Below are 21,340 nucleotides of genomic sequence, written 5' to 3'. Positions count from 1 at the left end.
AAAAAAGTAGCTGTAATAGTTAATAAAAACTGGCAGGTTTAAATATATATTGGAAAGCATGTAGCAATATATATAGAATAATACAGTCAGGGAAGACAGATGACTTGTCCTGACCCTGACAGTGACATCTGCTCTCCGTCTTAGATACTGGCTGATGAGTTTAGCTGGTACATTTTATCTGTGTGACGTTGGTTGTGCGTGGAGCATGATGAGCAGCTGAGGCAGGCTGTGTTGGACTGTCCTGGGCAGTTATCAGAATTGAACAGAAACAGAATGGGAAAGAATCAAAGACTAAAAAGATATGTTTGTACACTTGAAATACACTGTTTCTTGGTAAGAGACTTCATCCCCTATGAACTACTGGGATATAGCCCAGGACCAGCAAGGTTCATGTTATCAGCAAGAAGGTATATTTTAAACAGCAGTTTTACAGCCTGCTAGCTGCTGCTCATTTTCCATCAAGTGTGATGGCGTCAGCAAAGCATTGCAGCTGCTTCTGAGTAAAACACAGTAAGCAACTTGAATAGCTCCTTAGGACAGGAACTAAAAAAACCATCTGTCTTAATGAAATTAATACAAGTCCGGCATGGAGACTGAATCTAATGAAGCCAATGGGAATTTGGTCAGATTTCAGGCCCAAGTGAGCCTGGCTACCTCACATTTTCAAGAATGATTTATGCCACTGTTACCTTAATCTTGTTGCCATATGGGACATTGGGGCTGCTTCCGATTGCCTAAGTGCTTTCTTTAGAAGCAATCTGCCCACGTAAGTGACTCAGGATTGCAGTGCTGCATGGAGCTGCACTGGGATGCTCCAAAGACAGTGAATGTCTGCCTGTTTGTGGGGGTTTATACAAACCACACTGAACGAGTGTATGTGTGTGCTTGTTACCACAGGAAAGGCTCAGTAAACAACTGCTCACTGCTCATTCTCTCCTCATTCTGCCATGGAGGTTAGTCCACTACTACCTTGCAGGGCTACAAATGAAGCACAAACAGTAATTAAAGAAACCTTGTGCCTAATGCAATAAATTTCTTATAAGGTAGAAAGGAAGTTGGTTGTGCAGATCTGCTTTGTTTCAGAAAGAGGTAAATGCTGAAATGTTCAGTAAGATTATTTTTCATCTATTGGTAGTGAAGTGTCATTTGGAAGATTGGTCACTTTTTGAAATGAAATTGGATTAATTAAAATAGTTCTTTTACTTACAATGTTCACATTTATATATAAGTAGTAAATAGTCAAAAGCTAGTTTGTTTTTTGATGTTGCTCTTTATTTGCCTTTAAAAGATACATTAATAAATTAAAAGCACCTAGAAGTGACAGAAGTAGCAAAACATAAGCCTGCAAGTACAATACAACACAGTCTAAGAAGGTAAGCAAGAATGTCCCCAGGAAAAGCTAGAAGTGTTGTAAATAAAGCTTTCAGAATTGGCTGGTGACCAGAGACCATCATAGCTGGGACAGCCTCACTCCATGGTCTCAATTTTCCTGTTGTTCAGAGGATAGCTCAGGCTGGTGGAGTGTTCTTCTCTTGCATCTGTTCATCAAGGCAATTTTCTATCTTGCAAGGCACATCAAATGTCACACAAAGCAGGACATCTCCCCCATTTTTGGTGCCTATGAATTTAATAATTGTACCCAGAGCAGTGCTGCATGTCTGCCAAACTCAGGAGGCACAAAAGCAACTTAACTGCAGTTTTTAGAGGTTACTTTGGGCACTTCTATTCGATTTGTACTCTGTCATATGGAGTCTGTGAAAATGACGCTCAGAGAAAACAAGAGAAAGGGTTAGAAGCTGTTGGAAGCTGAGCAGGATTCCTGTTGCACATGTGGTAGCCACGGTTTGTGAGATGAGAGTCATTGACTGTATTGTTTTATCTCAATGTTCAAAGCTATCACCTGGGGTAAATAAAGTAAAATATGCATTACCTGTCTGTCTAGTCTCCCTACCCCTCTCAAATGTAATAGGACTACATTGGTTGACTCCTGCCTGCTCAGAAGTCATGATAAGATTATTAGACTAAAGAAAACAATTTAATTAAGCCGACAGAGATAGCCCAAACCCTCAAATCACCTCAGTAATTAATGTAAAAGTACTATAGTAACTATAGTCTGATGAGTAGCAGAAGCAGTCATTCAGTCAGAACACATGCAGAGAAAGTAGTCAACAGCTATAACTATTCACACCACAAAGGAGATACAAGAGATAGGTTTTTTTTTTTTTCTTTCTCTCATTTCCTGCTTAAAGAAATCCTGTTTCTGACTGATTCCCTGTTCAGTCACTGGGTCAGAACCTCAGCTCTGTAGATCAGTGTGGCATCAAGGGGTCATGACAGGTTATGTCAATGAAGTAGGAGGTCTTATGCCTGTATATTCATTTTACTGAAGAAATACAAATAAAGAGAATATAGAGATTTCCTGATTTTACATGTCAAAAACATATTACAGACATCAAATTAATTGTTTCATTAAAAGGTCTGGGAATAGCTAGTTTAAAAATTAATTTACTCTAATGTTTCCAGCTGGGATTTTCCAAAGAGCTTAGGGCACTTCAGTCTGCAAATCACACTGAAATTCAGGGACAGACTTGGATTTCTGATTTCCTGAGGGTCCTTCATAAATCCCATGTTCAGGAGTTCACAGAGGGAAAAGTAGTCAGCAATGGAAGAGGACAATAAGGAGTAAACATTGATAGGAAAGCCATGCTATTAAGTTTATCAGGAAGGTTGAGTAGAGCCAAGAGGTTTAGTTTCCCTGGGCAGCTGCCACTCCAAACTGAGATCTCCTCTCATCTCTCAGCATGTGGCCTTGTGCTTCAAAAAACTTCTTCCGGCCAAGTGTGCAAGCACAGGAGCCATAAGGAGCTTCCACTGGAATCAAAACCTGAGGGAGATGAGCACAAACACAAAGGTTATGTTTGAGACAGGGAGATGCCAGCAGAAAATCTGGCTATTCACCTCCTTAATAAAATCATGCCCAGACCCTTTCTCTCTCTTATGAACATCAGTGGTAGATGCTAACATTATCACAAGTAAAAGTGGATCTATAATGTCTACCTGAAGGAGGGAAAGGATAGGAGAGCACAGTAGCAGAATCACAAGACTTTGGAGAGAGACTAGAGCATAAACAGACTACAGACCATTAATGTCAATGGAATAGCCCAGTTTTTCTCTTTCATGTGAGCATAACATAACAGACTTTCAGCTGGACCTAGCTGGCAGCTATCTCTTGCCCTCTGCCTGATCCCAGGCTTGTACCTCATCCACTGTTGGACCAATCTGGGATGCCACAGTGCATTCTGCTTGGGTAAAATGCACAGGTTGACATTATAATCGAGAGTCAAATTCAGTGGAGAAAACAGGAAGAATTTTTCAGACAGTTTCTGTTACAGATCCTTTTGATGTCCAAAATATTCCACTTGACCTTTAGCTTTTATCAATAACACAAGAAGGTAATTATTTATCCTCCTTTTGCAATCAGTTTAAGCATTTTTTAGAGGTAATGTGGAGTTTTTACTGGGGCTGGGAGAAAGTTTGGTTGCTTTAACTCTGTTTTATGTAGAACTGCTGCTATGCTTTGAGGCTGAGTATTTCTAAAGAGGGCAGTCAAGTTGTATTTGAAGCATTTACTTACTTCTTTGTCATTGGTCAAGCCTAGATTCTTCATGTCTACAACGTTATAAAAAGTGTTGTTCAAGACGACTTCTATGACCTGTACCTGAAACCATGAAAATGGATGAGACAATGAATTAGGGCACCTTTTCAGTCAACAGCCTGGCAGGCTTTTCACTCTGTGTAAAAAAGAGCAATGCCACCCCCCCAATACAGTTGATCAAAGGCAATCTAGTGAACATGTGTACGCCTTCCACTTTTATTCAAGTGCTGCCAAGAACTGAGTGATGTTCTCCCCCATTGTGTTCCCAGCTGGGGAGCTTCCAGTCTTAGACCTGACAAAGGAAATAACAGTCTCATGTTGGTCTTCTCAGTGGTGCAATTGACATTCACTATTGTTGAAGTAAAATATCATTAGGAGGAAAGAAGATACCTGTGACACTCTGGAAAGGACAAGCATCTGGATACAGTTGATAGTTTTCTGGTAAGAGGGTGAATATTCCCCACAGTCAGGTGGTCCGGCAAAGGCTTCAAGGATGCATTCACGGATTTTCTTCCTAGAGGTAACACAGGTTCTTACAAAACCTTGTATCAGCTGTCTGCTTAGATCTGTAATGCTCTGCTGTGGGGTGGTTTTTGTTCATATTTTGCATGTCTTTTCTGACAAATATATAGCCCATGGCATTTTATGGAAGAACAATTTGTCCTTTCACCCAAATTCTGTTTCCTCTCCCCACCCCTGACAGATATATAATTCACAAATAGGTTTTGTTAAAACTATTTAACAGATCAGTTATTTTATTCTCCTGAAGTGTTCTGAACACTGAACTGTTTGTTTGAATCCTGTTCAATGATGTACCCTTCGAGAGAGAAGTACCCCTAAGACATGCCTCTCACCCCTCATAACAAGAGCTTAGTGCTGCCACTGAGACCTGTGAGTGGCTGGTGCACAGCAGCTGTGGATCTGGCCCTTAGACCTTCTGTCTTGTATAGAGGGACTTGGTGAGTATAGATTGGGAAATTAATATTACTTGATATAACATATACCATATGCAGTCAAAGTCAAAATCCTTGCATTCGCCGTATGACCATTTGCAGAAGAGCTCTCCACAAAGAATCCTGTCATGCCTTTCAGGAAGTGTGGTGTGTTCATTCTTATAGAAGCCTTCAAATCCAGATTGTGTTGTCTTCATAAGTTTCAGGTCCTTAATTCCAGCAAAGACAATCAGAGGACCTGTGATTGAAAATTACAAGAAAATATGAGCTTCTTTTCACACAAAGAAGGAAACCTTTGGGTTGTTGCACACTTGCATTGATAGCTCCAGAGCCAGAAAGCAGACAATAACTTTCTGCACACTGATAATGGCAGAAAGGTAAGAAACAAGACAGAAACTACTGAAGTCGGGCTCAATCTAGAAAATGGAGAATCCCATCAAGTGATCTGCAGTTAAGGAAAACTGAGGATAGACTTTTTTATCTCTCTTGTAACTGGGACGTGTTGGGTTGGCTCATGGCAGATGTCAATTTAGGAATGGCTCTAAAGGGAAGTGAAATAGGCTACCAGTGCTGTGATGCACAGCAAGAGGTGTGGGGCCTTTTCCAAGAACACAGACAAATATAAAAATTCTCTGTATAAAGGCAGAGCCTCAGTCAGTAATTTGCTTTAGATACCCATCCTGATGGGAGTTTTGCATCTCTGAGAAAGAGAGCCAGGAGCCAATGCAAATCCCTGCAGTTCAGCTAATGAGCAGGAGCTGGCACTGATACAGATGCCACCCACAGGTTCAAACTGTCAGTGGCTTTGCTCTTAGCCACTATTTATAAAATGAGCTGTCGAGGATCACTGCTGCATGGGTGGATCATTGTCTTCTAAACACCAAGCAGTTGTGACCTGAATTTTTTCTGCTGACACCTTTTGAACAGCAGCTATTTCAATTTCAAGCAGTCATTTAGAGCACACTAAGATGGTAACTGAAAATTTCACTGACCAGAGCTGCCAAAAAAGTTTATTCAGAAAAGAGAAACTTCATGGCATGCAGGCTTATTCAGGGCCTGTGCAAATAATCAGGGGCTGAAGCCCAAGCTGCTGGTTTTGTGCTGCTCTTGGTGCTCACACTAGCTAGTTCAAAATTCATCCTTGAATATGTCAAGTGCTTAGTAATCCTGCCTTTAATTTGGAAGACTGACAAATTTTGTCTTTAAATGATGTCTTTGAAGGAATTTATACTGGAAATAATTCTACTGTGGTAAGCATTTCTATATTGCATGGTTATTTATAGGTTTGGGTGTTTTTAAACTGTTCTCTGAGTGGATATTATTGACACTGTATCTTATCTATTTATTTTCTTGTTTACATTCATTATTGTTTTTGAATGAGTCTAAGGAGGTGTATCTATCATTCTGCCTATGTCCCCCTGTTATTTACTAAAGCTGTAAAAAAATGTAAAGAAGAGACTGACCTTGGACAGGATATTCTGGAGTTTGTACTGATCTTGAATAATTCATTACTTGGGTATAAGACTGTGACACACAGGTATTAATGTAGTGCAGGTACTCTCAGTGAACCTGGAGAGATATTTATCTTATATTCAAATACTTAGCCTTATTTGAAAGAGCTCCTTGCAACAAAAGATTGACTGAAAGGCTGGCTGACTGTGCAGCAATCAACCTGAGACTCGCTCCAAAGGAGACAGCACCCAGGGAGAGTTTCCAAGGTGAACAGCTCATGCTGTGCTTTCAGGAGGCTTTGTGCTTGTGCTGTCTTCAGTTGACAAATTTTAATTCTGTTAAGTTACTTACAATGTTTTGAGTTTCCAAAAAACTCTGAGCCTTTTATCAGCTGATACAATGGCAAAACATAATTCTATTAAACCTCACTAGGGTTTGTTTTTTTTTTTTCATTATAAGAAAATTGTTAAACAATAGGATTAACTGAGAAATTAACTCCCATGTCTGGCTAATAGGTGCATAGGAGGATGCTAAATATACAGAGCATTCTCTTAGAAGAAAAATAATAGTGATTTGAAAATCTTCACTTTGGTTATTGTTCACCTAGGCAGGGAATTCTAAAGAAACAACTAAAGGGCTACATGAAGGGATGTCTAAGAAGGAAAGGTGGTTTCTTCAGTAAGCCATAAAAGCTTTCTGTTTGTGTAGAATCTGAAGTTGCAGAATTGCTTGTTAAATTTTCATGATGATGAAAAATTTAATACAATCTACATTAAGAGCAGCAGCTTTTCAAAAAAAAGTATAGACTCTTTTTGTTTCTTTTTTTTTTTTTTTTTTAAATTCAGGTGTCTTTTTTAACATTTTCAAGAAAATACAGTCAATACTACTGAGGCTGCCAAAAGTACAGCAGTAGTTAACAATACTAGAAACATGAAAAAAAGATGAGGAGGCCAAGAGGCACTGGAGACTTGTACAGGCTTTCTGTGTTCTTTCAGCAGGAACACAGGAACAGTGCTCAGATGCACCTTTCAAAACTTGTGTCCTGTCTGCAAGTGAAACTGGTCTTGCTACTGGTTCTGGATAGGATGGGAAATAGTTCTAAGTTACATTAATGTAGTATAGATAGGTACTGAACTAATGCCTAAACCCTCTAAAGCCATTGTGTGAAATGATACAGTGGCCTCAGCTTGGTTCCCAGTAATCAGGGAGATGCGTTAAACAAAACACCATCACAGTGAGACTGAACTCGGGCCTTTGTTGTGAGCTATAGCTCACAACAGTAGAGATAATCTTTACACTCCCTTTGGAATGTCAATTCATGGACAGACAGCTGAACTTGAAAGCCTGTCTTTTAAGTATCACAGAACTCTTGGTCAAGCCAAATTCTGCTTTGTTTATGCATGGTTTGCAAAAACACTGAGCATACTGAAGTATTTTCATGTGAAAAATGGTTCACATATAGACCAGAGTGCACACCATGTTCAAGCTAGTCTGGCTTGCAGCAATGAAATTGTTTTCTTAGAAATAAAATCAGAGCATGTAGACGGGAGTTTGAAAATTACTGCAAACAAGGCAATTAGCCTGCAGCAGTATGGTATCAGGTAAGGATCATAGGAGACTGCAGGTTGTAGTATAAGGTATAAGCATAAAGTATAAGGGAGAAAAGCCTGTTCTCGGAAGGCTGTTAAATCCTGTGGCAAGATGTAACAGTTCTGCTGGATGTGCTGTTGTAACTATTCCATGTTTGGGCTATACATACAAATGTGAGCTGTGTCAGTTCTTCAGCCATGTCTCAGAGATCAAGAACTTCAAAATTACACTCTAAAAATATTCTTTGGTTTAGACCTCTGGACTAGTCTGGCTGTGCCCTAAGCCCTGTAACACCTGTAGCTATCTCTAAAGCCATCTTCATCTCTCATTGGCAGAAATATTTACAGAGAAGTAGGGGACGTTGCCAATTCTTTTCTCACCATTCCGGCACTGCTCAGCTTCACAAAAGCGGATCCCATCAGGAACACATATGAATGAGTGGATGTGGGGAACACCATCCTGCAATTTAGAGCAGGCATGTAAGTAAAAGTGCCGTAAATATTATTATGTTAATTTGAAAACAGGAGCTAAGAGAGTGAGGCATGACTACAGCATAAACAAATGGAATGTATTAGTATTTTAGATACCTCATGTAGACGTTGCCATGGTACTTCTTGAACGTAGGTTTTGACGTACGCCACTTGGCAAAATGTTGTCATGAAGTGATTGCAGATATCTATAGCAAATTGTTCTAAACTTGAGATCTAAGGCAGCAAACAGTATTATTAGAAAGAAGCAATTACCTCATGTACAAAAGTAGATCTTTCTGGTTGTTGTAAGTATTTGGGAAGAATCAGAGTGATTAAAAACACATTTCTCTTATAGCTAGCTTGGCTCTCTGTGCCCAGTCATTTGACCAGCTTGGAGCATATGCTGCAAATAGCAGCTACAGTTGTGTCAAAAATCTTCCATTCTGTGGTACAGTGAGCTGCAGTCCTTGGACTGACAGAAACTGCTGCAGGAGTCTTATGCTTTGAGGATATAATGCTGAAATAATAATTTACACGATTATTCTGATTGATATGGTGATATTCTAATTAAGTTTTACAGGCTAAAGATGGGATTTCATTATGGAGAAATTGAGTGCTACGGATTGTCATTATGATACATGCAATTGATGGCAGTAAAAACACAGAAGAATTAAGAGGAGTCTCACACTTTGAGACCTTCTGTTTAAAAATACTATATAGGAATAATGTGGGATTATGGGCTATTAAATTAAAAAAAAAAGATGGCTTTTATATGACAAATCCACACAAAACAGTGCTAGCTCTTAAGAAAAAAAGGCTTTGAAAAAATAAGAAAGAGTTCACAGCACAAGCAGTGGAGGAGGAAAACTAAAATCACTGAAAATTACTTTGGTACTGATCTGATATGCAAATTTGAAAATAAAAAGTTAGTATAACCAATAGTTCCAAATGAAGTTGTAAGAAACAGCAAGGCTAGTTAAAAAATGTTTAAAAATACCCCATTTTTTTTGGCCAACACAAGGACAATATTCTTTATGGTGTCTGTAGGTATCACAAGAGAATTGTTTCCTTCCAGGTACTCCTGAGGAGAAGTCAGCCGGAGATGCGTACACACTTCCACTTCTTTAACGAAATGCTTCTTTCCCTCTCTATGGAGGCGAAGGAACTTAATTGAATTTTTGCCATATTCACAGTTGAGGACTTCAAGGTCCTTGATCTGCAAAGAAAACACATACCAGTAGTAAAGAAATGCAGTGGAAGCCTGAGTTATGCTGTCATGCCACAGTGTCAGTGAAACAGGGCTTATGGCCTTTATTTTTGTAGTTACCTGTGATAATGAGAATATTTTCATTATAAATTTCAGAGTCTTGATGGGAAGAAAAAATGCTTTAGGAGACTGTTATTGTATTAGTAGCAGCTGTGATAAAATTTTAAAAATTTCTGGGAGAGAGATTATAGAACAGGAGTTACAGTGAACTAGTCTCTCATTTGTCATCTGTGGATTAGTCCTGACTATGTAGACTTTCACTGAGTCTCTTCTCTGGGATCATTTGTTTGCATTAAGCCCTATTACTAAGTTTTACCCTGCTTCTGTCGAACACACCCCATTTACACATCTCTTACAGTGTTGGAGAGGCTGTAATAGCAAGGTCACAAAATGCTGCAAAGGGTGTGAGGATTTCTGTTGTGCTAAAACATCCAGAGCTCATTGCACTAGACTTTCCATGAGGCTGAAATATCCCATACTCCATATCAACAACTTTTAATGCAAATCAGCCCCTTTTCATGTAGACATAATGAGAATAGAGAAAGACCATTTTCCACACCAAAATATAAATTGAAGCTTTTTATGTGTGAGTTGCTAAAAGATTATCAGATGTGAAATCGCTTAATTCAGACATGTTTGTTCCTAAGAGAAATGTAAATGCACTTTAAAAATAGTTGAAGAAAGCCTTAGCTAATTGTAAGTAAATTCATTTGGTTCAGAGATCAGAGCATTTCTCCGGCTCAGTCCCTAAGGGCTCAGTCCCCAGGGGTGACTGAAGGTGCCCAGGGTGACTGAAGGTGCCCAGCGCATCGGGCAGGGTGCGGCGCTGACCGGGAGCCCTTTCTGCGGCCGCGGGGCAAGGGCTGGGCGGAGAAGTAGTGAGGGGAAATGATGTTTTGCTTGTCTGAACACCAGGGTTTTTTTCAGATAGTTGTGAAAAAATTGTACGGCAGTCACGGAGAACTGAAAAGAAAACAAAAAGGGTTTCGGTATCTGCAGGTTGGAGCTTTTTTAAAGCAGAATATAATGAATATTCTAAACAGCCAAAACATTTTTTTCTGTTTTTTGTCAAAAACATAACTTGTCAACTGTCATTTTGTTCCCAAAGAAATCGCGAGCATTTTCCGGCGGCTCCCAGGAGCCCTTGCCGCGCTGGCCATGGCCTGCCCGCTGTGGAACCCGCTTGCCCAGGCCGGCTGCGCCGTGCCGGGGTGCGCTCCCTGCTCCGTGGGCAGGAGCTGACAGCTCTCGCAGCACAACTTCTCCTTTTAGAGCCGCTCGCGGCTCGCCCTGCGCAGCCGGGAAACCAAAATGCCTGCGGGATCTGCTTGGAGCCACCCTGCTCTGCTCTTACTTCTCTCCCTCGTGCCCCTGTGGGCCGCCGAGCTTTCCTGCAGGAATGAAGACGGGGAGACGGTGGATTGGTGAGTAAATACCGTGCAGGGGAGAAACGCTGGGAGAGCAAATAAATACATTGAGATTAAACCGCGGGAAGTGGGTGGGTCACCGAGAAGCAACGCAAAGGCAATCGCTGGTTCAGCGCTGTTGGCATGAGAGTAGTGGCGGAGTGCTGCGTTTGAAAAACCTAGGATAAGTTTCTGAAATCTGATTTCATTTCCCTGAATCAACCACTGTGCTGCATCATGACTAACTGCAGAACAATCAAATAATCACGGTTTTACGCAGCGTTCATGTCTCATGATCAAAGGGAGCGTAACCTGTGTTGGGGTGCCAAGGCTGCGCTCGCCAGCGGCAGCCCCGGGGCCACGGCCGGGCCCGGGCTCCAGCGCACGGCTCGGCTGGCCCGGGCACCACGGGCGGGGAGGGCCCCGCGAGTCCCTTCGGCTGGTTCTGAGCAGCAGCGCGGGGCCTCGGGCCCTTGCTGAGGGGCGCTGAGGGGCAGCCGAGCCGCCTGTGCCCTGTGACTGGAGCAGAAGTCGCTCCGTGCCCGGAGCTGCCGTCGCGGTGCTGCCCGTGCCATCCCACTGCCAGCAGCGAGCCCAACTTCGGGTATTAAATGATTAATTGGATTAATGAGCTTTCAAGATGAAAAGATGCAAAATACAGTTGCATAATATTCAGCCCAGATTTTAAAAGTGAAATGAGGGCCTTTTAAAAAGTGCTTCCTGAAGATAAATATCAACCAATTTCAAAAGAAAAATGTTTTTCTTGTGAACAACGATTAGTTTGGATACAAGTGCTAAAGAAGTAGGCCCATCCCTTTCCTTGCACTCAGAGCTAATTGCAGGGAAGGCAGGTGCTCCTCACACCACAGGCAGGAGCACAAAGCTGGCTTTGCTCTCTGTTGGCATAGCATCAAATGTATGAGGGTCTAATCCATCCCTGTGACTTGTCACCTTTGCCAAAGCCCTTCTGGATAATGTCATTCTTTCAGGAATCAGACTCTTAGTTGGTGTAGCTACCTAGGAACTTGAAGGTATGAGATATTTTATTTCTCCCTAAACTGGATTCATCCCTTGCAGAATGAGGTTTTTCGTGAAAAACAAATGAACATGAAAACCTGAACAAACAAAAATGAAACAAACAAAACCCACAGACCAATATATATACAAACTGTCAATTTCTTAGATTAAGACAATTTTTGTATTGAAAGTTTCTGAGAAATTCTTTGAAGGCTGTGGCTAGGAGTAATTCACCTGTGCCTCTGTGTCAATGCCAGTGATGTGGGGCCTGATCCAGGAGGGAACTGGGGGGTCTGCACAGGCAAATCCGTGTTCCCTTTCACAAATTTAGCAGGTAGGACAGGGGGATTACCTTTTCAATATGCCCTGATCAAAAGAAGAGAAACTTGCCTGTCTGCTGGGGTCATCCTGATTTACTGAGAAGAGTCAGCCTTTGGATTCTGGATTTGGTTGCTATGAAGCTGACAGGAGAAGCAGAACTGAAACTGCTGAGATGAGCCTCCTCTTAAACAGAAGATGTCAATGTCCTCTTAAACAAACAACACTGCATTATTTTCAGTTGTGTGTGTTCCTGCTATGCAGTGGTTTCATCCTGCAGTATTCCATAACTACCCAGTATTCACACACCCTTTCATTTGCCACTGAACCAGAGGGATCACTTGCTTTGTCTGACCTGATCCCATCTGTGCTCCCCAGCTGGGCTGGCAGCTCCTCCCTGCACACAGTACCTGGGCGGCCAGAAATCTCTCCTGTGTTTTCATTTCTCTCGGGATCTCGTCCCACAGTCCTCCTGCACCTCCCACAGGGGCCACCCAGGCAAATAGCCGTAGGATCGGCTCTCTGAGGAGGGCAGAGTCTTTCCTTTATTCATCTAAACTCACTGTATTCTGTGGGAAGCCTTCCCTGCAAATAAAAGCCAGAACTATGCTTTCTGAGAAATGCTGAGTCAAGGACTGGAGCCACCGTGCACATTGTTTGTTTGGACTTTTTTTGAGGGGATGGGGAGGAAAGGAAGAAGTAAAGATGTGATTCTTGCTTGTAATTTGTGTTCAGTCAGGAGCAAACAATGTGACAATGCTAATCTGGTTTAAGCAGATCTGCTCTTTCTTGGTTCTCAGGAAAATAACTTTTACTCTGCTCCCACAAACGCCTAAGTTCTTGAGAAATTTCCTCTGCACGAATAGCACCAAAGATTTTATACAACTTTAATTGGTAATACACTCAGCTGGCTTTCTGGAAAGAGGCAAAACATGTATCTAGTGGGAATTGGCAGGCAATTTCCTGATAGCTCAATGACTAGCATTTCGTAAGCATATCTGCTAAGGTGGGTTTGTCAGATGCAAGGCTGTAAACACTTCCAGAGCATAAATCTTTCAGTAGGTTTCAAAGTAGTTTGGAAAGACTTCATCTACTAATTCCTGGATCAGCTTTTACTACTGTAACTACTGCTATTCCTCTCCTTTCCAAATCTTCATTTCAAATCTTTTTTTCAAATGAAGGGATTGGTATGACTCTTGGTGCATGTATAGGCACAGACCACTTTCCCCAGCCTAGTTATATAAATCACTTTCTTCTCTGTGATCTGTCATCAGAAATTATTTCTCCTGAGATACTTTAGGAGATCATTCAGTCAGTGGCAATGCAGGTGGATTACCAGGACCACCACTGGTGTGTGTTTTTCTTCTGCCTGTACATGTACGTTTCCAATGGATTAAATGTTCTTCTCTAGCAAAATGTTTTCCTCTGTGTTTGGAGATGTCTTTTGTGACCAACTCAAGCCTGTAAGTCACCTGAGCAAGGTTTACTCCTCCTGATATACTTGAGGGGTTAAGCACAGGCTGCATTTTTGTTAAATAGTGTAGATTGAAAATAATGCCACTCAGTCCTTACTGTTGACATTAATAGCAAATTACTCAATTAGAGCCCTCAGAGAAAGTGGCTGAGTTAATTACATTGTGATTAATCCCATGGACTTGCACACTGGGAAAACTTGTTTACTTTATCAGGAACCATAGTATGAACTGAGCTATTTACTGACAATATTGAGTACTTCACAATTTTGAAGAGATTTGTATTCCTGGCTAATGGTTTGAAAATTTCCAGTCTGCAGCAGTTCATCAGAGTGCAAGTCTGTTATGGAAAGTATGACTGGAACTACATTTTATCACTTTGCTTTATACTTATTTTGTGATTGTGATATATATAAACATAATATAATGCATTTTTATTTCAATACCTAATTTTATCTATTTCGTATAAAACCATATTTATATAATGTAGAAATTGTTTGACCTGGGGGGAATGTTAGTCTGGGTTTGGGACCTGAGGTTCTTTACCAGAACCAGGAGCAATAGGGATTTCATGGACTTAACCAAGGTTGCCTCAAATTCTTCAGGGGTACCAACAGCAGTCTGGCCACAACAACAGGAGTTTGGTGCTGAATCAGCATCCCTTGCTTGCTAAAAAGCAGAACAAATTTGTCTGCAGCAGGGACTGTGCTGCCAAACTGCAGCTGGTTCCTGGGCTGGATCATTGTTTTGAGGCTGAGATGTCCACACTGCTCCCCCTCCAGCCCAGGCATCCCTGGATTCACCCTTCTTTTTCTCAGGGAAGGAGATACTCATTTACACATTCAAACAGGGTGGTGATAAAAAAAAAAAAACCAAACAATTGCTCTTCACTCGTGCAGGTTTGCTCTTTACAAGCTGCCAAAACATGCCAAAGGACAGATACCCATGCTGGGACTGGAATACCTGTACATGGATGCCCTGGCTCCACAGTGGCAGCTTGGTAAATACCTCATCAACATGACACAGGGTGCTCTGGGCCAAACACTGCAGCAGCTGTATGAGACATATGAATCCAAGGCAAGTGACATTTCATTTTTGTTAGTGTTGTTACTTGATATTGTATGCAGATGACATGAAAGCAGCCAAAATAAGTTTATAAGGCCAGGCCTGACCAATGGATCTGCTAAAACATAGGGGAGGAGCACCTTGACAGCTGGGCAGATTATTTGCAGTTTTGGCTACAATTAGGGATAATCCTCAAACTTCTGATTTCTAGTCAAGCTTTTCATATAGTTAGAGTATTGTCCATGAAAAAAAAGAGTGTTCATGCATTCTCCCTTTGGCTTCTTTTCTGTAATTCATGTTAAGCAACACCTGAGGGTGTAAATTCAAACCAAGGTCAGTGGTAATTGTTACAGACACTTGTCCTAAGCCCTCCTATATGCATGTGTTTCATACTCTGACTCAAATCAAATCTGGGCTTTCTCTGTCCCCCTGAAATCACTGTGACTGCTCCAGCAGTGATACGCTGCTTGTTGACCTTCTTTTTTGCTCCCACCCTCAGACACCTCACTTACATTTGTGTGAAGTGTTTGTAAAATATCACAAGATTTCCCTGTAATTATTTTTTCCCATATATATAGTATTGTTGGGAGTCTGGTTGTGTCTTTGCATTTCTCCTGTGGATTTGTGGTAGGGTGCAATTAATTTGTATGTAGAAGAGACTCCCAAAAGTCACTCAAATGTTGGCAGTCCAGAAACATGTCAAATCCCAGGTCTTAGTGCAGCTGTAATAAACTGTTTACAAACTCATAGTACATTGAGAGAAGAGGCATGTCCCAACTCCTTTGAAGTTCTCTATTCAGGGGAAAAAAGGTGTGGCCGTATGCAAATATTTTGCAAAAAAGCTTTAATTGCTTGCCCTTAATAACAACAGTTGTCATTTTTACTCAGCAAATATTTTTTACCAGATCTGATTGCTAAATCAGAGAGAGGCACAAAAAACAGAGAGTGGAACTTCTTTGCAAGCAAGTGCCCACTAAACCCATGCAAACTGGCTTAGCAAGCATATTTAATATTCAACCCTTGGGAAAAGGCTACTGCAGTGATTGGGAGCGCTTCCACTTCATGTCAGCTGAGGCCCTGTGGCTGAATCTTCAGGTTTATTTTGCTGTAATGTCTGTGGAGACTGTGTCAGCTGAACTGGGATCAGGATTAGGCTCGTGATGTTCACACAGAGGAATCCTGAATTCTTTCTTCTGTTCCCAGCAGATTTTTGCTTAAATGCCTTTCTCTTACTGAATGTCATGTTTCAGAAATGTGTGTTTCCCTGCAGAGGAACACCACTGCATATGCCATGTACAACGATGAGATCCCTGAATCAGACTCCAAAGGGTCAAAACACGGACACACCAAAGGTACAGGGAGAGTCCCAAACTATTATTTTCTCTTTTCTAAAGTTGCAGATAGCATCTACTTGTCTGTCTGTCTATCAGCATATCTAAAATTCCTGCCTAAAGCAAAACTGAAGAGTGATTTGCATGGTGTGTGGTTTTTGTATAGATACCTATGCTGCAGCTTCTGTTTTGGTTTTGTTATGCCTGTGCTGTGTGAAGGATCTTGGGGCTTATGGACTCTTTGTTTCAAGAGTTGAACCTAACACAAATCCTTTTAGCACCATCCTGTGCCTGATGGCAAAACAGTACAAGATGTGAAGGGAAACATTCCCTCAACAGAAACCCCTCCAAACTTTCTGGGGCAAGAAACTGCTGCCAAGATCATGGAAGCACTGTAGGATGTAGTTATCAAAAATCGAGACTTTAAATGAGTGTAAACTTCAGTGGAGTTTAAATGTTCCCCTGAGGAAGCAGATGGGGTTTGCCCAGCCCGATGTGGAAATGAGCACATTTTGCAGGGCTGTATTTTCAGGCTGCAGCAATGGGCACAGCTCAGGAGCCATGATCCACCCTGGAGGGGAGAAGCATAGCCTGTCTCTCTGCTGCTTCCCCATGGAGGACAATTTGGTCTGGGAAAGAAGAAACAGTGTTGAGAGAATCTGTTTCCCCTTAGCCAGTGAATATTTGAAGTGAAGAAAGATGAGCAATGGAGAGAGGGTCACAACCACTAAATTGTTGGAACTCTTGAGGACAATATTTGAGCAGAGGAAGGGGGTGTGAATGGATTTTTTTTTTCAAATAAAACATGATGACAGTTTGAGTTATGCAGGAAAGAATTGATGCAATTTTAATACAAAATTTGTGTCTCCTATGGTTTATTAATCTACTCTAGAACAGCTTACTGTAGACATTAGCACATTGAAATGTGGTATCTGCAGCAGCAAAACCAAAGTAGGGCACAGCTCTATCCTCTCAGGGTTTTTTTCCTCCTTTATTTATTTGCAGTAACTTTTATTTTGACAGGATTTCTGCTCTTGGATAAATCACAAGGCTTCTGGGTGATTCACAGTGTGCCCCTGTTCCCTCCCATCCCTGAGGATGGTTATGGATATCCATCTACTGGGGAGTCCTTTGGACAGACAGCCATCTGTATAACCTTCAGATATGATCAGTTCACAGCAATAGGTATGAAAAGCTTCTCCCTTAGAAAGCCTTTGTCCCACCACACCTCTCTGATTGCTTTCCTTGAGGTTTCACCTCAAAAATTCCTTATTCTTGACCTTTTTTTTTTGTGACATTGGGAAACAATTGGGCCTGGAAAGAGCATTCTTGGCTTCAGTTGTGTTTATCCAATGATTTCCTGTGTGAATGTGGGAAATTCACTCTTCTGCTCTGTTTTCATCTCCCTGTGGGGACTATCAGGATAATAATAGTCACAAGTGCAGATCAAGAGTAAACCCAGTCCATGCAAACAAAATGCTTTGGAAATAAAAAGTAGGATGATTAATCACCTTTAATAGTAATAGCTCAGTCAGCAACAGTCATCTGCAGTTCTAAAAATGTAAGGCAACCACTGCTTGAGCTGGAGTAGTAGCCTTGACTCATCAGAAGTATGAAGTATGGAATAAATATCGCCTAGAATTTTCCCAGGTATTTATTTGCCACAAAAATTGCCGATACTAAATATATAAAAAACCCCAAAACCCAACAAAATATAGCTGCAAGATTCAGAACTATCTGGCAGTGATAACTGGTACTGGAATCATGAAAAGGGATTATTGAAAGACATCACCAGAAGTCATATTGGCATGTTCTTCAACTCTTTTCACACTGTTTTTTCACTCTTCTCTCACTTACAAACCTCAAATCAAATTAATGAATGACACATGCTGTGCAAATTGCCAGGCTGGCCACACCTCAGAGCTATCTAACCCAGGTTCCTGTTTGTGGAAACACATCTATGCATGTGTTTAGCAGAAGAGGACAAAAAATGAGATGCATATGCTAATGCTGTTACTGCCTCATCCTTCCAGCTTCTGCTAATCTGTGGTTCAGGGATTTCCAGAAAGACTGGAATGTTTCTGATGGACTGGTTTTCCATTAACTCACCTAATGAGCCCATTTGTTCCCTAGCTGTTTATGCTATCCATGGAAGGACTTCTACAGTTGAGCTGTGCACTGTTCAGAAAAGGAGATTTCTTCTGCAAATTCAAGCCAGATGCTGAAAGTTCTGTTCTCCCTAAAACCAGACTAGACCCTTTGGCAGCTCCTCTGTTTGCATTTGGCTTGGCAGCAGTAACTGACTGGAAACTGTAAATACAGACAGGTTTGGATTTACACGTGATGTCTGAGTGTTCCATGGCTGCAGAGAGGCTTGAAGATGAGCATGGGTGGAAGTGGCAGTGGACCACAGCCACCAGTTAACAGTTCTGCTAGAAATAACGAGGTGTAAGTGGAAAGCCTGAGTGTACTCTCACAGCCAGTCTTTGTGCTGCAGGGCCAGTCAGAATACAAAGCAATACACAAATTCTTGGTTGCCAAAATAAGACACTTTGACACTTAACTCATCCAGGAGATAGGCTGTGAAGATTAAGAAGGATTTAGGTTTTCTGTCCAAGACAGAACTTTGCTCTCTTGGTTGCTTTTCTTTAACCCATTTTAATTCTGCATGTGTTGATTTCTGTGGGTTTTTCTCAGACCAACAGATGCTGATTTATAATCCAGGAATCTACAGCTGTTCCATCCCTGACATCTTCCAAGCTGATCTCCCAAATCTCCAGAAACTCTGTGCAAAGTCCAGGCTGCCCTCAGTCCCCTTGTACCACCTCTCCAAGCTCCAGTCAGCTCATGGGGAAACTTTTCTCCACTTTGCAAAGTCACACTTGTTCATAGATGGTAAGAGAACCTTTTGCTCTCCATATAACACATTCTCAATTAATTCTTAAAATATGAATTAATAAATTATTTTAAAATTCATATTCTCTCTGAGGGAAAAAAAAAGAAGTTCAGCTTCAGAAATAAATGTAACAGAGGGTAAGGTGTGCTGTCCCATCCTAATCTTCTCTCAGCCCCACAAAGTAAAAAGCTGTCTGGTCCATCCTAAGGTATTCAACAATTAGATTTTCATGAAAATTATGTTCCATTATCCAACAGCAGCAATAAAGAAGAAATAGGGGGGTTGAATCATCTGGGGTTTTTTTCTTGTGAAGAGGACTTGCAATTTTTTTGCCCTTTCCCTTTTTTCCTGCTGTTTGTTTGTAATGGGTTTTCTAGAAGGAGAAAAAGTAGAAACAAACTTCTGGAAAAGTCAAAATAAGGGGAGAGGGCAAAATTCCCTCTGGCCGACTTCATGCATTACAATGAAACTAGCACAGTTTAGATCCTGCTTTTCAGTCTGTTCTTAAATGAAGGAACATGAAACACTCATTGCCCACACCCTGTGTTATTCCACAGATATCTATGTGGCCTGGATGGCTCAGGAGCTGAAGACTGATTTGTTGGCTGAATCCTGGCAGCGTTCTGGCGAAAAACTTTACTCAAATTGCTCTCTTGACTACCATGTCTACAACATAAACATAATAGGGACGCCATTGAACTCCACCTTTCATTCCATTAATGATCATTCCAAATGGGCTGTTTCAAGGAAATACAAAGATCAGTGGACATGCACTGGGGACTTGAACCGTGCTGCTGAGCAGGCTTGGAGAAGTGGTGGGTTCATCTGTACCCAGAACGAACAGATCTACAAAGCCTTCAGGCATTTGGTAATCCAGTATGAAAGCTGCACTTCTGCTCCCAGAGAGCTGTAACAAACCATTCCTCCCAACCAGCACAGCCCTTATTACATGGGAAGTGTAGGAAATACCTCCCTTGAACTGTATTTTCACTCTGAAAAGCAGCCCTGTGAGTTTCCAGATGTGCTGAGCCATGCCCCTTGTTAGCTGTAGGAGTGGGTGCTGTGCAGGTGAAGGGTAGCTGTTTTCCTGTGGTGTGGGGCCCTCAGGGGGTGTGTGCTGGGCCCTGCTCTGCTCCCTGACCATCTGGGATGGGATGGGATGGGATGGGATGGGATGGGAGGGATGCTGATGCACAGGGCTGCACCAAAGCACATCTCTGTGAACACCCTGCACGGGCATCCCTGGGCACCTTGGGAGTGGAGCTGAACCTGGGATGGGAGGGACAACAGAAACCTCTCTCATGAGCTGGGCTGTCAGCACTGGGCAGGTAGCAAGGGATAAGTACCCCCAAATAGTTCAAAACTGCCCTGGATTTCTGACACTGTTGAGCTAAATCACAGCATTTCTGCTCAGCTTGGGCTGAATCTATAAAAGAGCTGAGAAAATTAGATCCAGGCAGGGAGATGAGTAGATCTGAGGACAGGAAGGCCTTATTTTTACATGATTCATTTTTAGAGAATTAATGAACTTTAAATAATCTTTAAATTATCTGTAATCAAGAGCTTGGGAATATTTCTAGTGCTTTTATTCATGTACAGCAATTTTATAAGCAAATAAACATGTCCAAAATATGAATAAACAAAACAAGGAGTAACAATGGTCTGTTTACATTCTCCCTCTTCCATCTGTATAGTTATTTGTGGTTGGTTACAATGTTTTATAGCTGCCAAAGGGAAAATGGAGACAATGAGGAAAAAATATAAAGAGAAGAATGTATTTGAAGAAAGATATTATTTAACCTACATTTTCACATTACAACAAATGTGGCTGAAATTTTTAATATCTCCAGTCTCAGGCTTAGGACCTGAAGTTTGCATGGTCTTGCTGTAAAAACAAAGCTGATTTGCAAAATCCCAATACACTCGTGTCTTCAGATTTCAACAGTCTACTTGTGTTTAATATGTTCCTATTTATATCTTTATTTTTCCTGAATTGCTAATATAAACTCCAGTCTGAAGATCTGGCTGTCCCACTGATATTCCTGCTTTGCTGTGTTTGTAGTCCCCACCACTGATCCTCCACAGAAGCAGGTATAAAGAAATGCCCCACAACTACAAGAGGTTGCCAAAGATTTCTTTCCCTTTTCACCCTGAACAATCAGCCAAACAATGAAGTGTAAAAAGTGTCAAACTATATCATTTCAGAAAACACTTGTGCATATTTCTTGAAGAGATAGAAATAATCCATGTGGCCTCCATAACAAAGGGAATTGTACAGGAATAGGTTTCATAATTAGCCAGTCTGGATTGAAGGTAGCTTGTAGCTTATGGCTCAGTGAAAATAGTTTTGTTGCTTAGATATCCTGCAAGAATTTTTTTATTTTATTTTCCCTCCATATGACCCAATAACATTCAATAAATAATTTGTTTGATAATGTAATGTTCTTT

At 41.3% G+C, this 21,340-nt stretch overlaps 2 protein-coding genes across 3 annotated transcripts in view; one reads left to right on the top strand and one right to left on the bottom strand.

Annotated features, from left to right (window-relative positions):
* The window catches only part of DNASE2B (deoxyribonuclease 2 beta), a 30,987-nt gene extending 10,952 nt beyond the window's left edge, over positions 1-20,035 (top strand). Inside the window, exons 3-9 of one of the 2 annotated variants that reach the window (XM_053985158.1) lie at positions 7,986-8,129; positions 10,496-10,811; positions 14,500-14,677; positions 15,936-16,017; positions 17,020-17,181; positions 18,694-18,891; positions 19,450-20,035. In XM_053985158.1, coding sequence (XP_053841133.1) covers positions 10,699-10,811; positions 14,500-14,677; positions 15,936-16,017; positions 17,020-17,181; positions 18,694-18,891; positions 19,450-19,805 — 1,089 coding nt within the window. In that variant the 5' untranslated portion in view covers positions 7,986-8,129; positions 10,496-10,698 and the 3' untranslated portion in view covers positions 19,806-20,035. Of the gene's footprint in view, positions 1-7,985; positions 8,130-10,495; positions 10,812-14,499; positions 14,678-15,935; positions 16,018-17,019; positions 17,182-18,693; positions 18,892-19,449 lie in introns of those variants that run through there. The other variant, XM_053985159.1, reaches the window with a different exon arrangement.
* On the bottom strand, positions 1,251-10,547 carry LOC128811217 (uricase-like). Its single transcript, XM_053984643.1, has 8 exons — positions 10,536-10,547; positions 9,118-9,447; positions 8,238-8,354; positions 8,031-8,109; positions 4,660-4,846; positions 4,046-4,169; positions 3,635-3,718; positions 1,251-2,884 (listed from the first exon to the last, which is right to left on the bottom strand). The coding sequence occupies exons 1-8, from the start codon at positions 10,545-10,547 to the stop codon at positions 2,747-2,749; spliced, it is 1,071 nt and encodes a 356-aa protein (XP_053840618.1). The 3' UTR covers positions 1,251-2,746.
* Positions 20,036-21,340: the final 1,305 nt, after the last annotated feature.

Source organism: Vidua macroura, chromosome 9, assembly GCF_024509145.1.
Source record: "Vidua macroura isolate BioBank_ID:100142 chromosome 9, ASM2450914v1, whole genome shotgun sequence".
In the NCBI taxonomy this organism is placed as follows: domain Eukaryota; kingdom Metazoa; phylum Chordata; class Aves; order Passeriformes; family Viduidae; genus Vidua; species Vidua macroura.
This window is presented reverse-complemented; position numbering and strand designations above follow the sequence as displayed.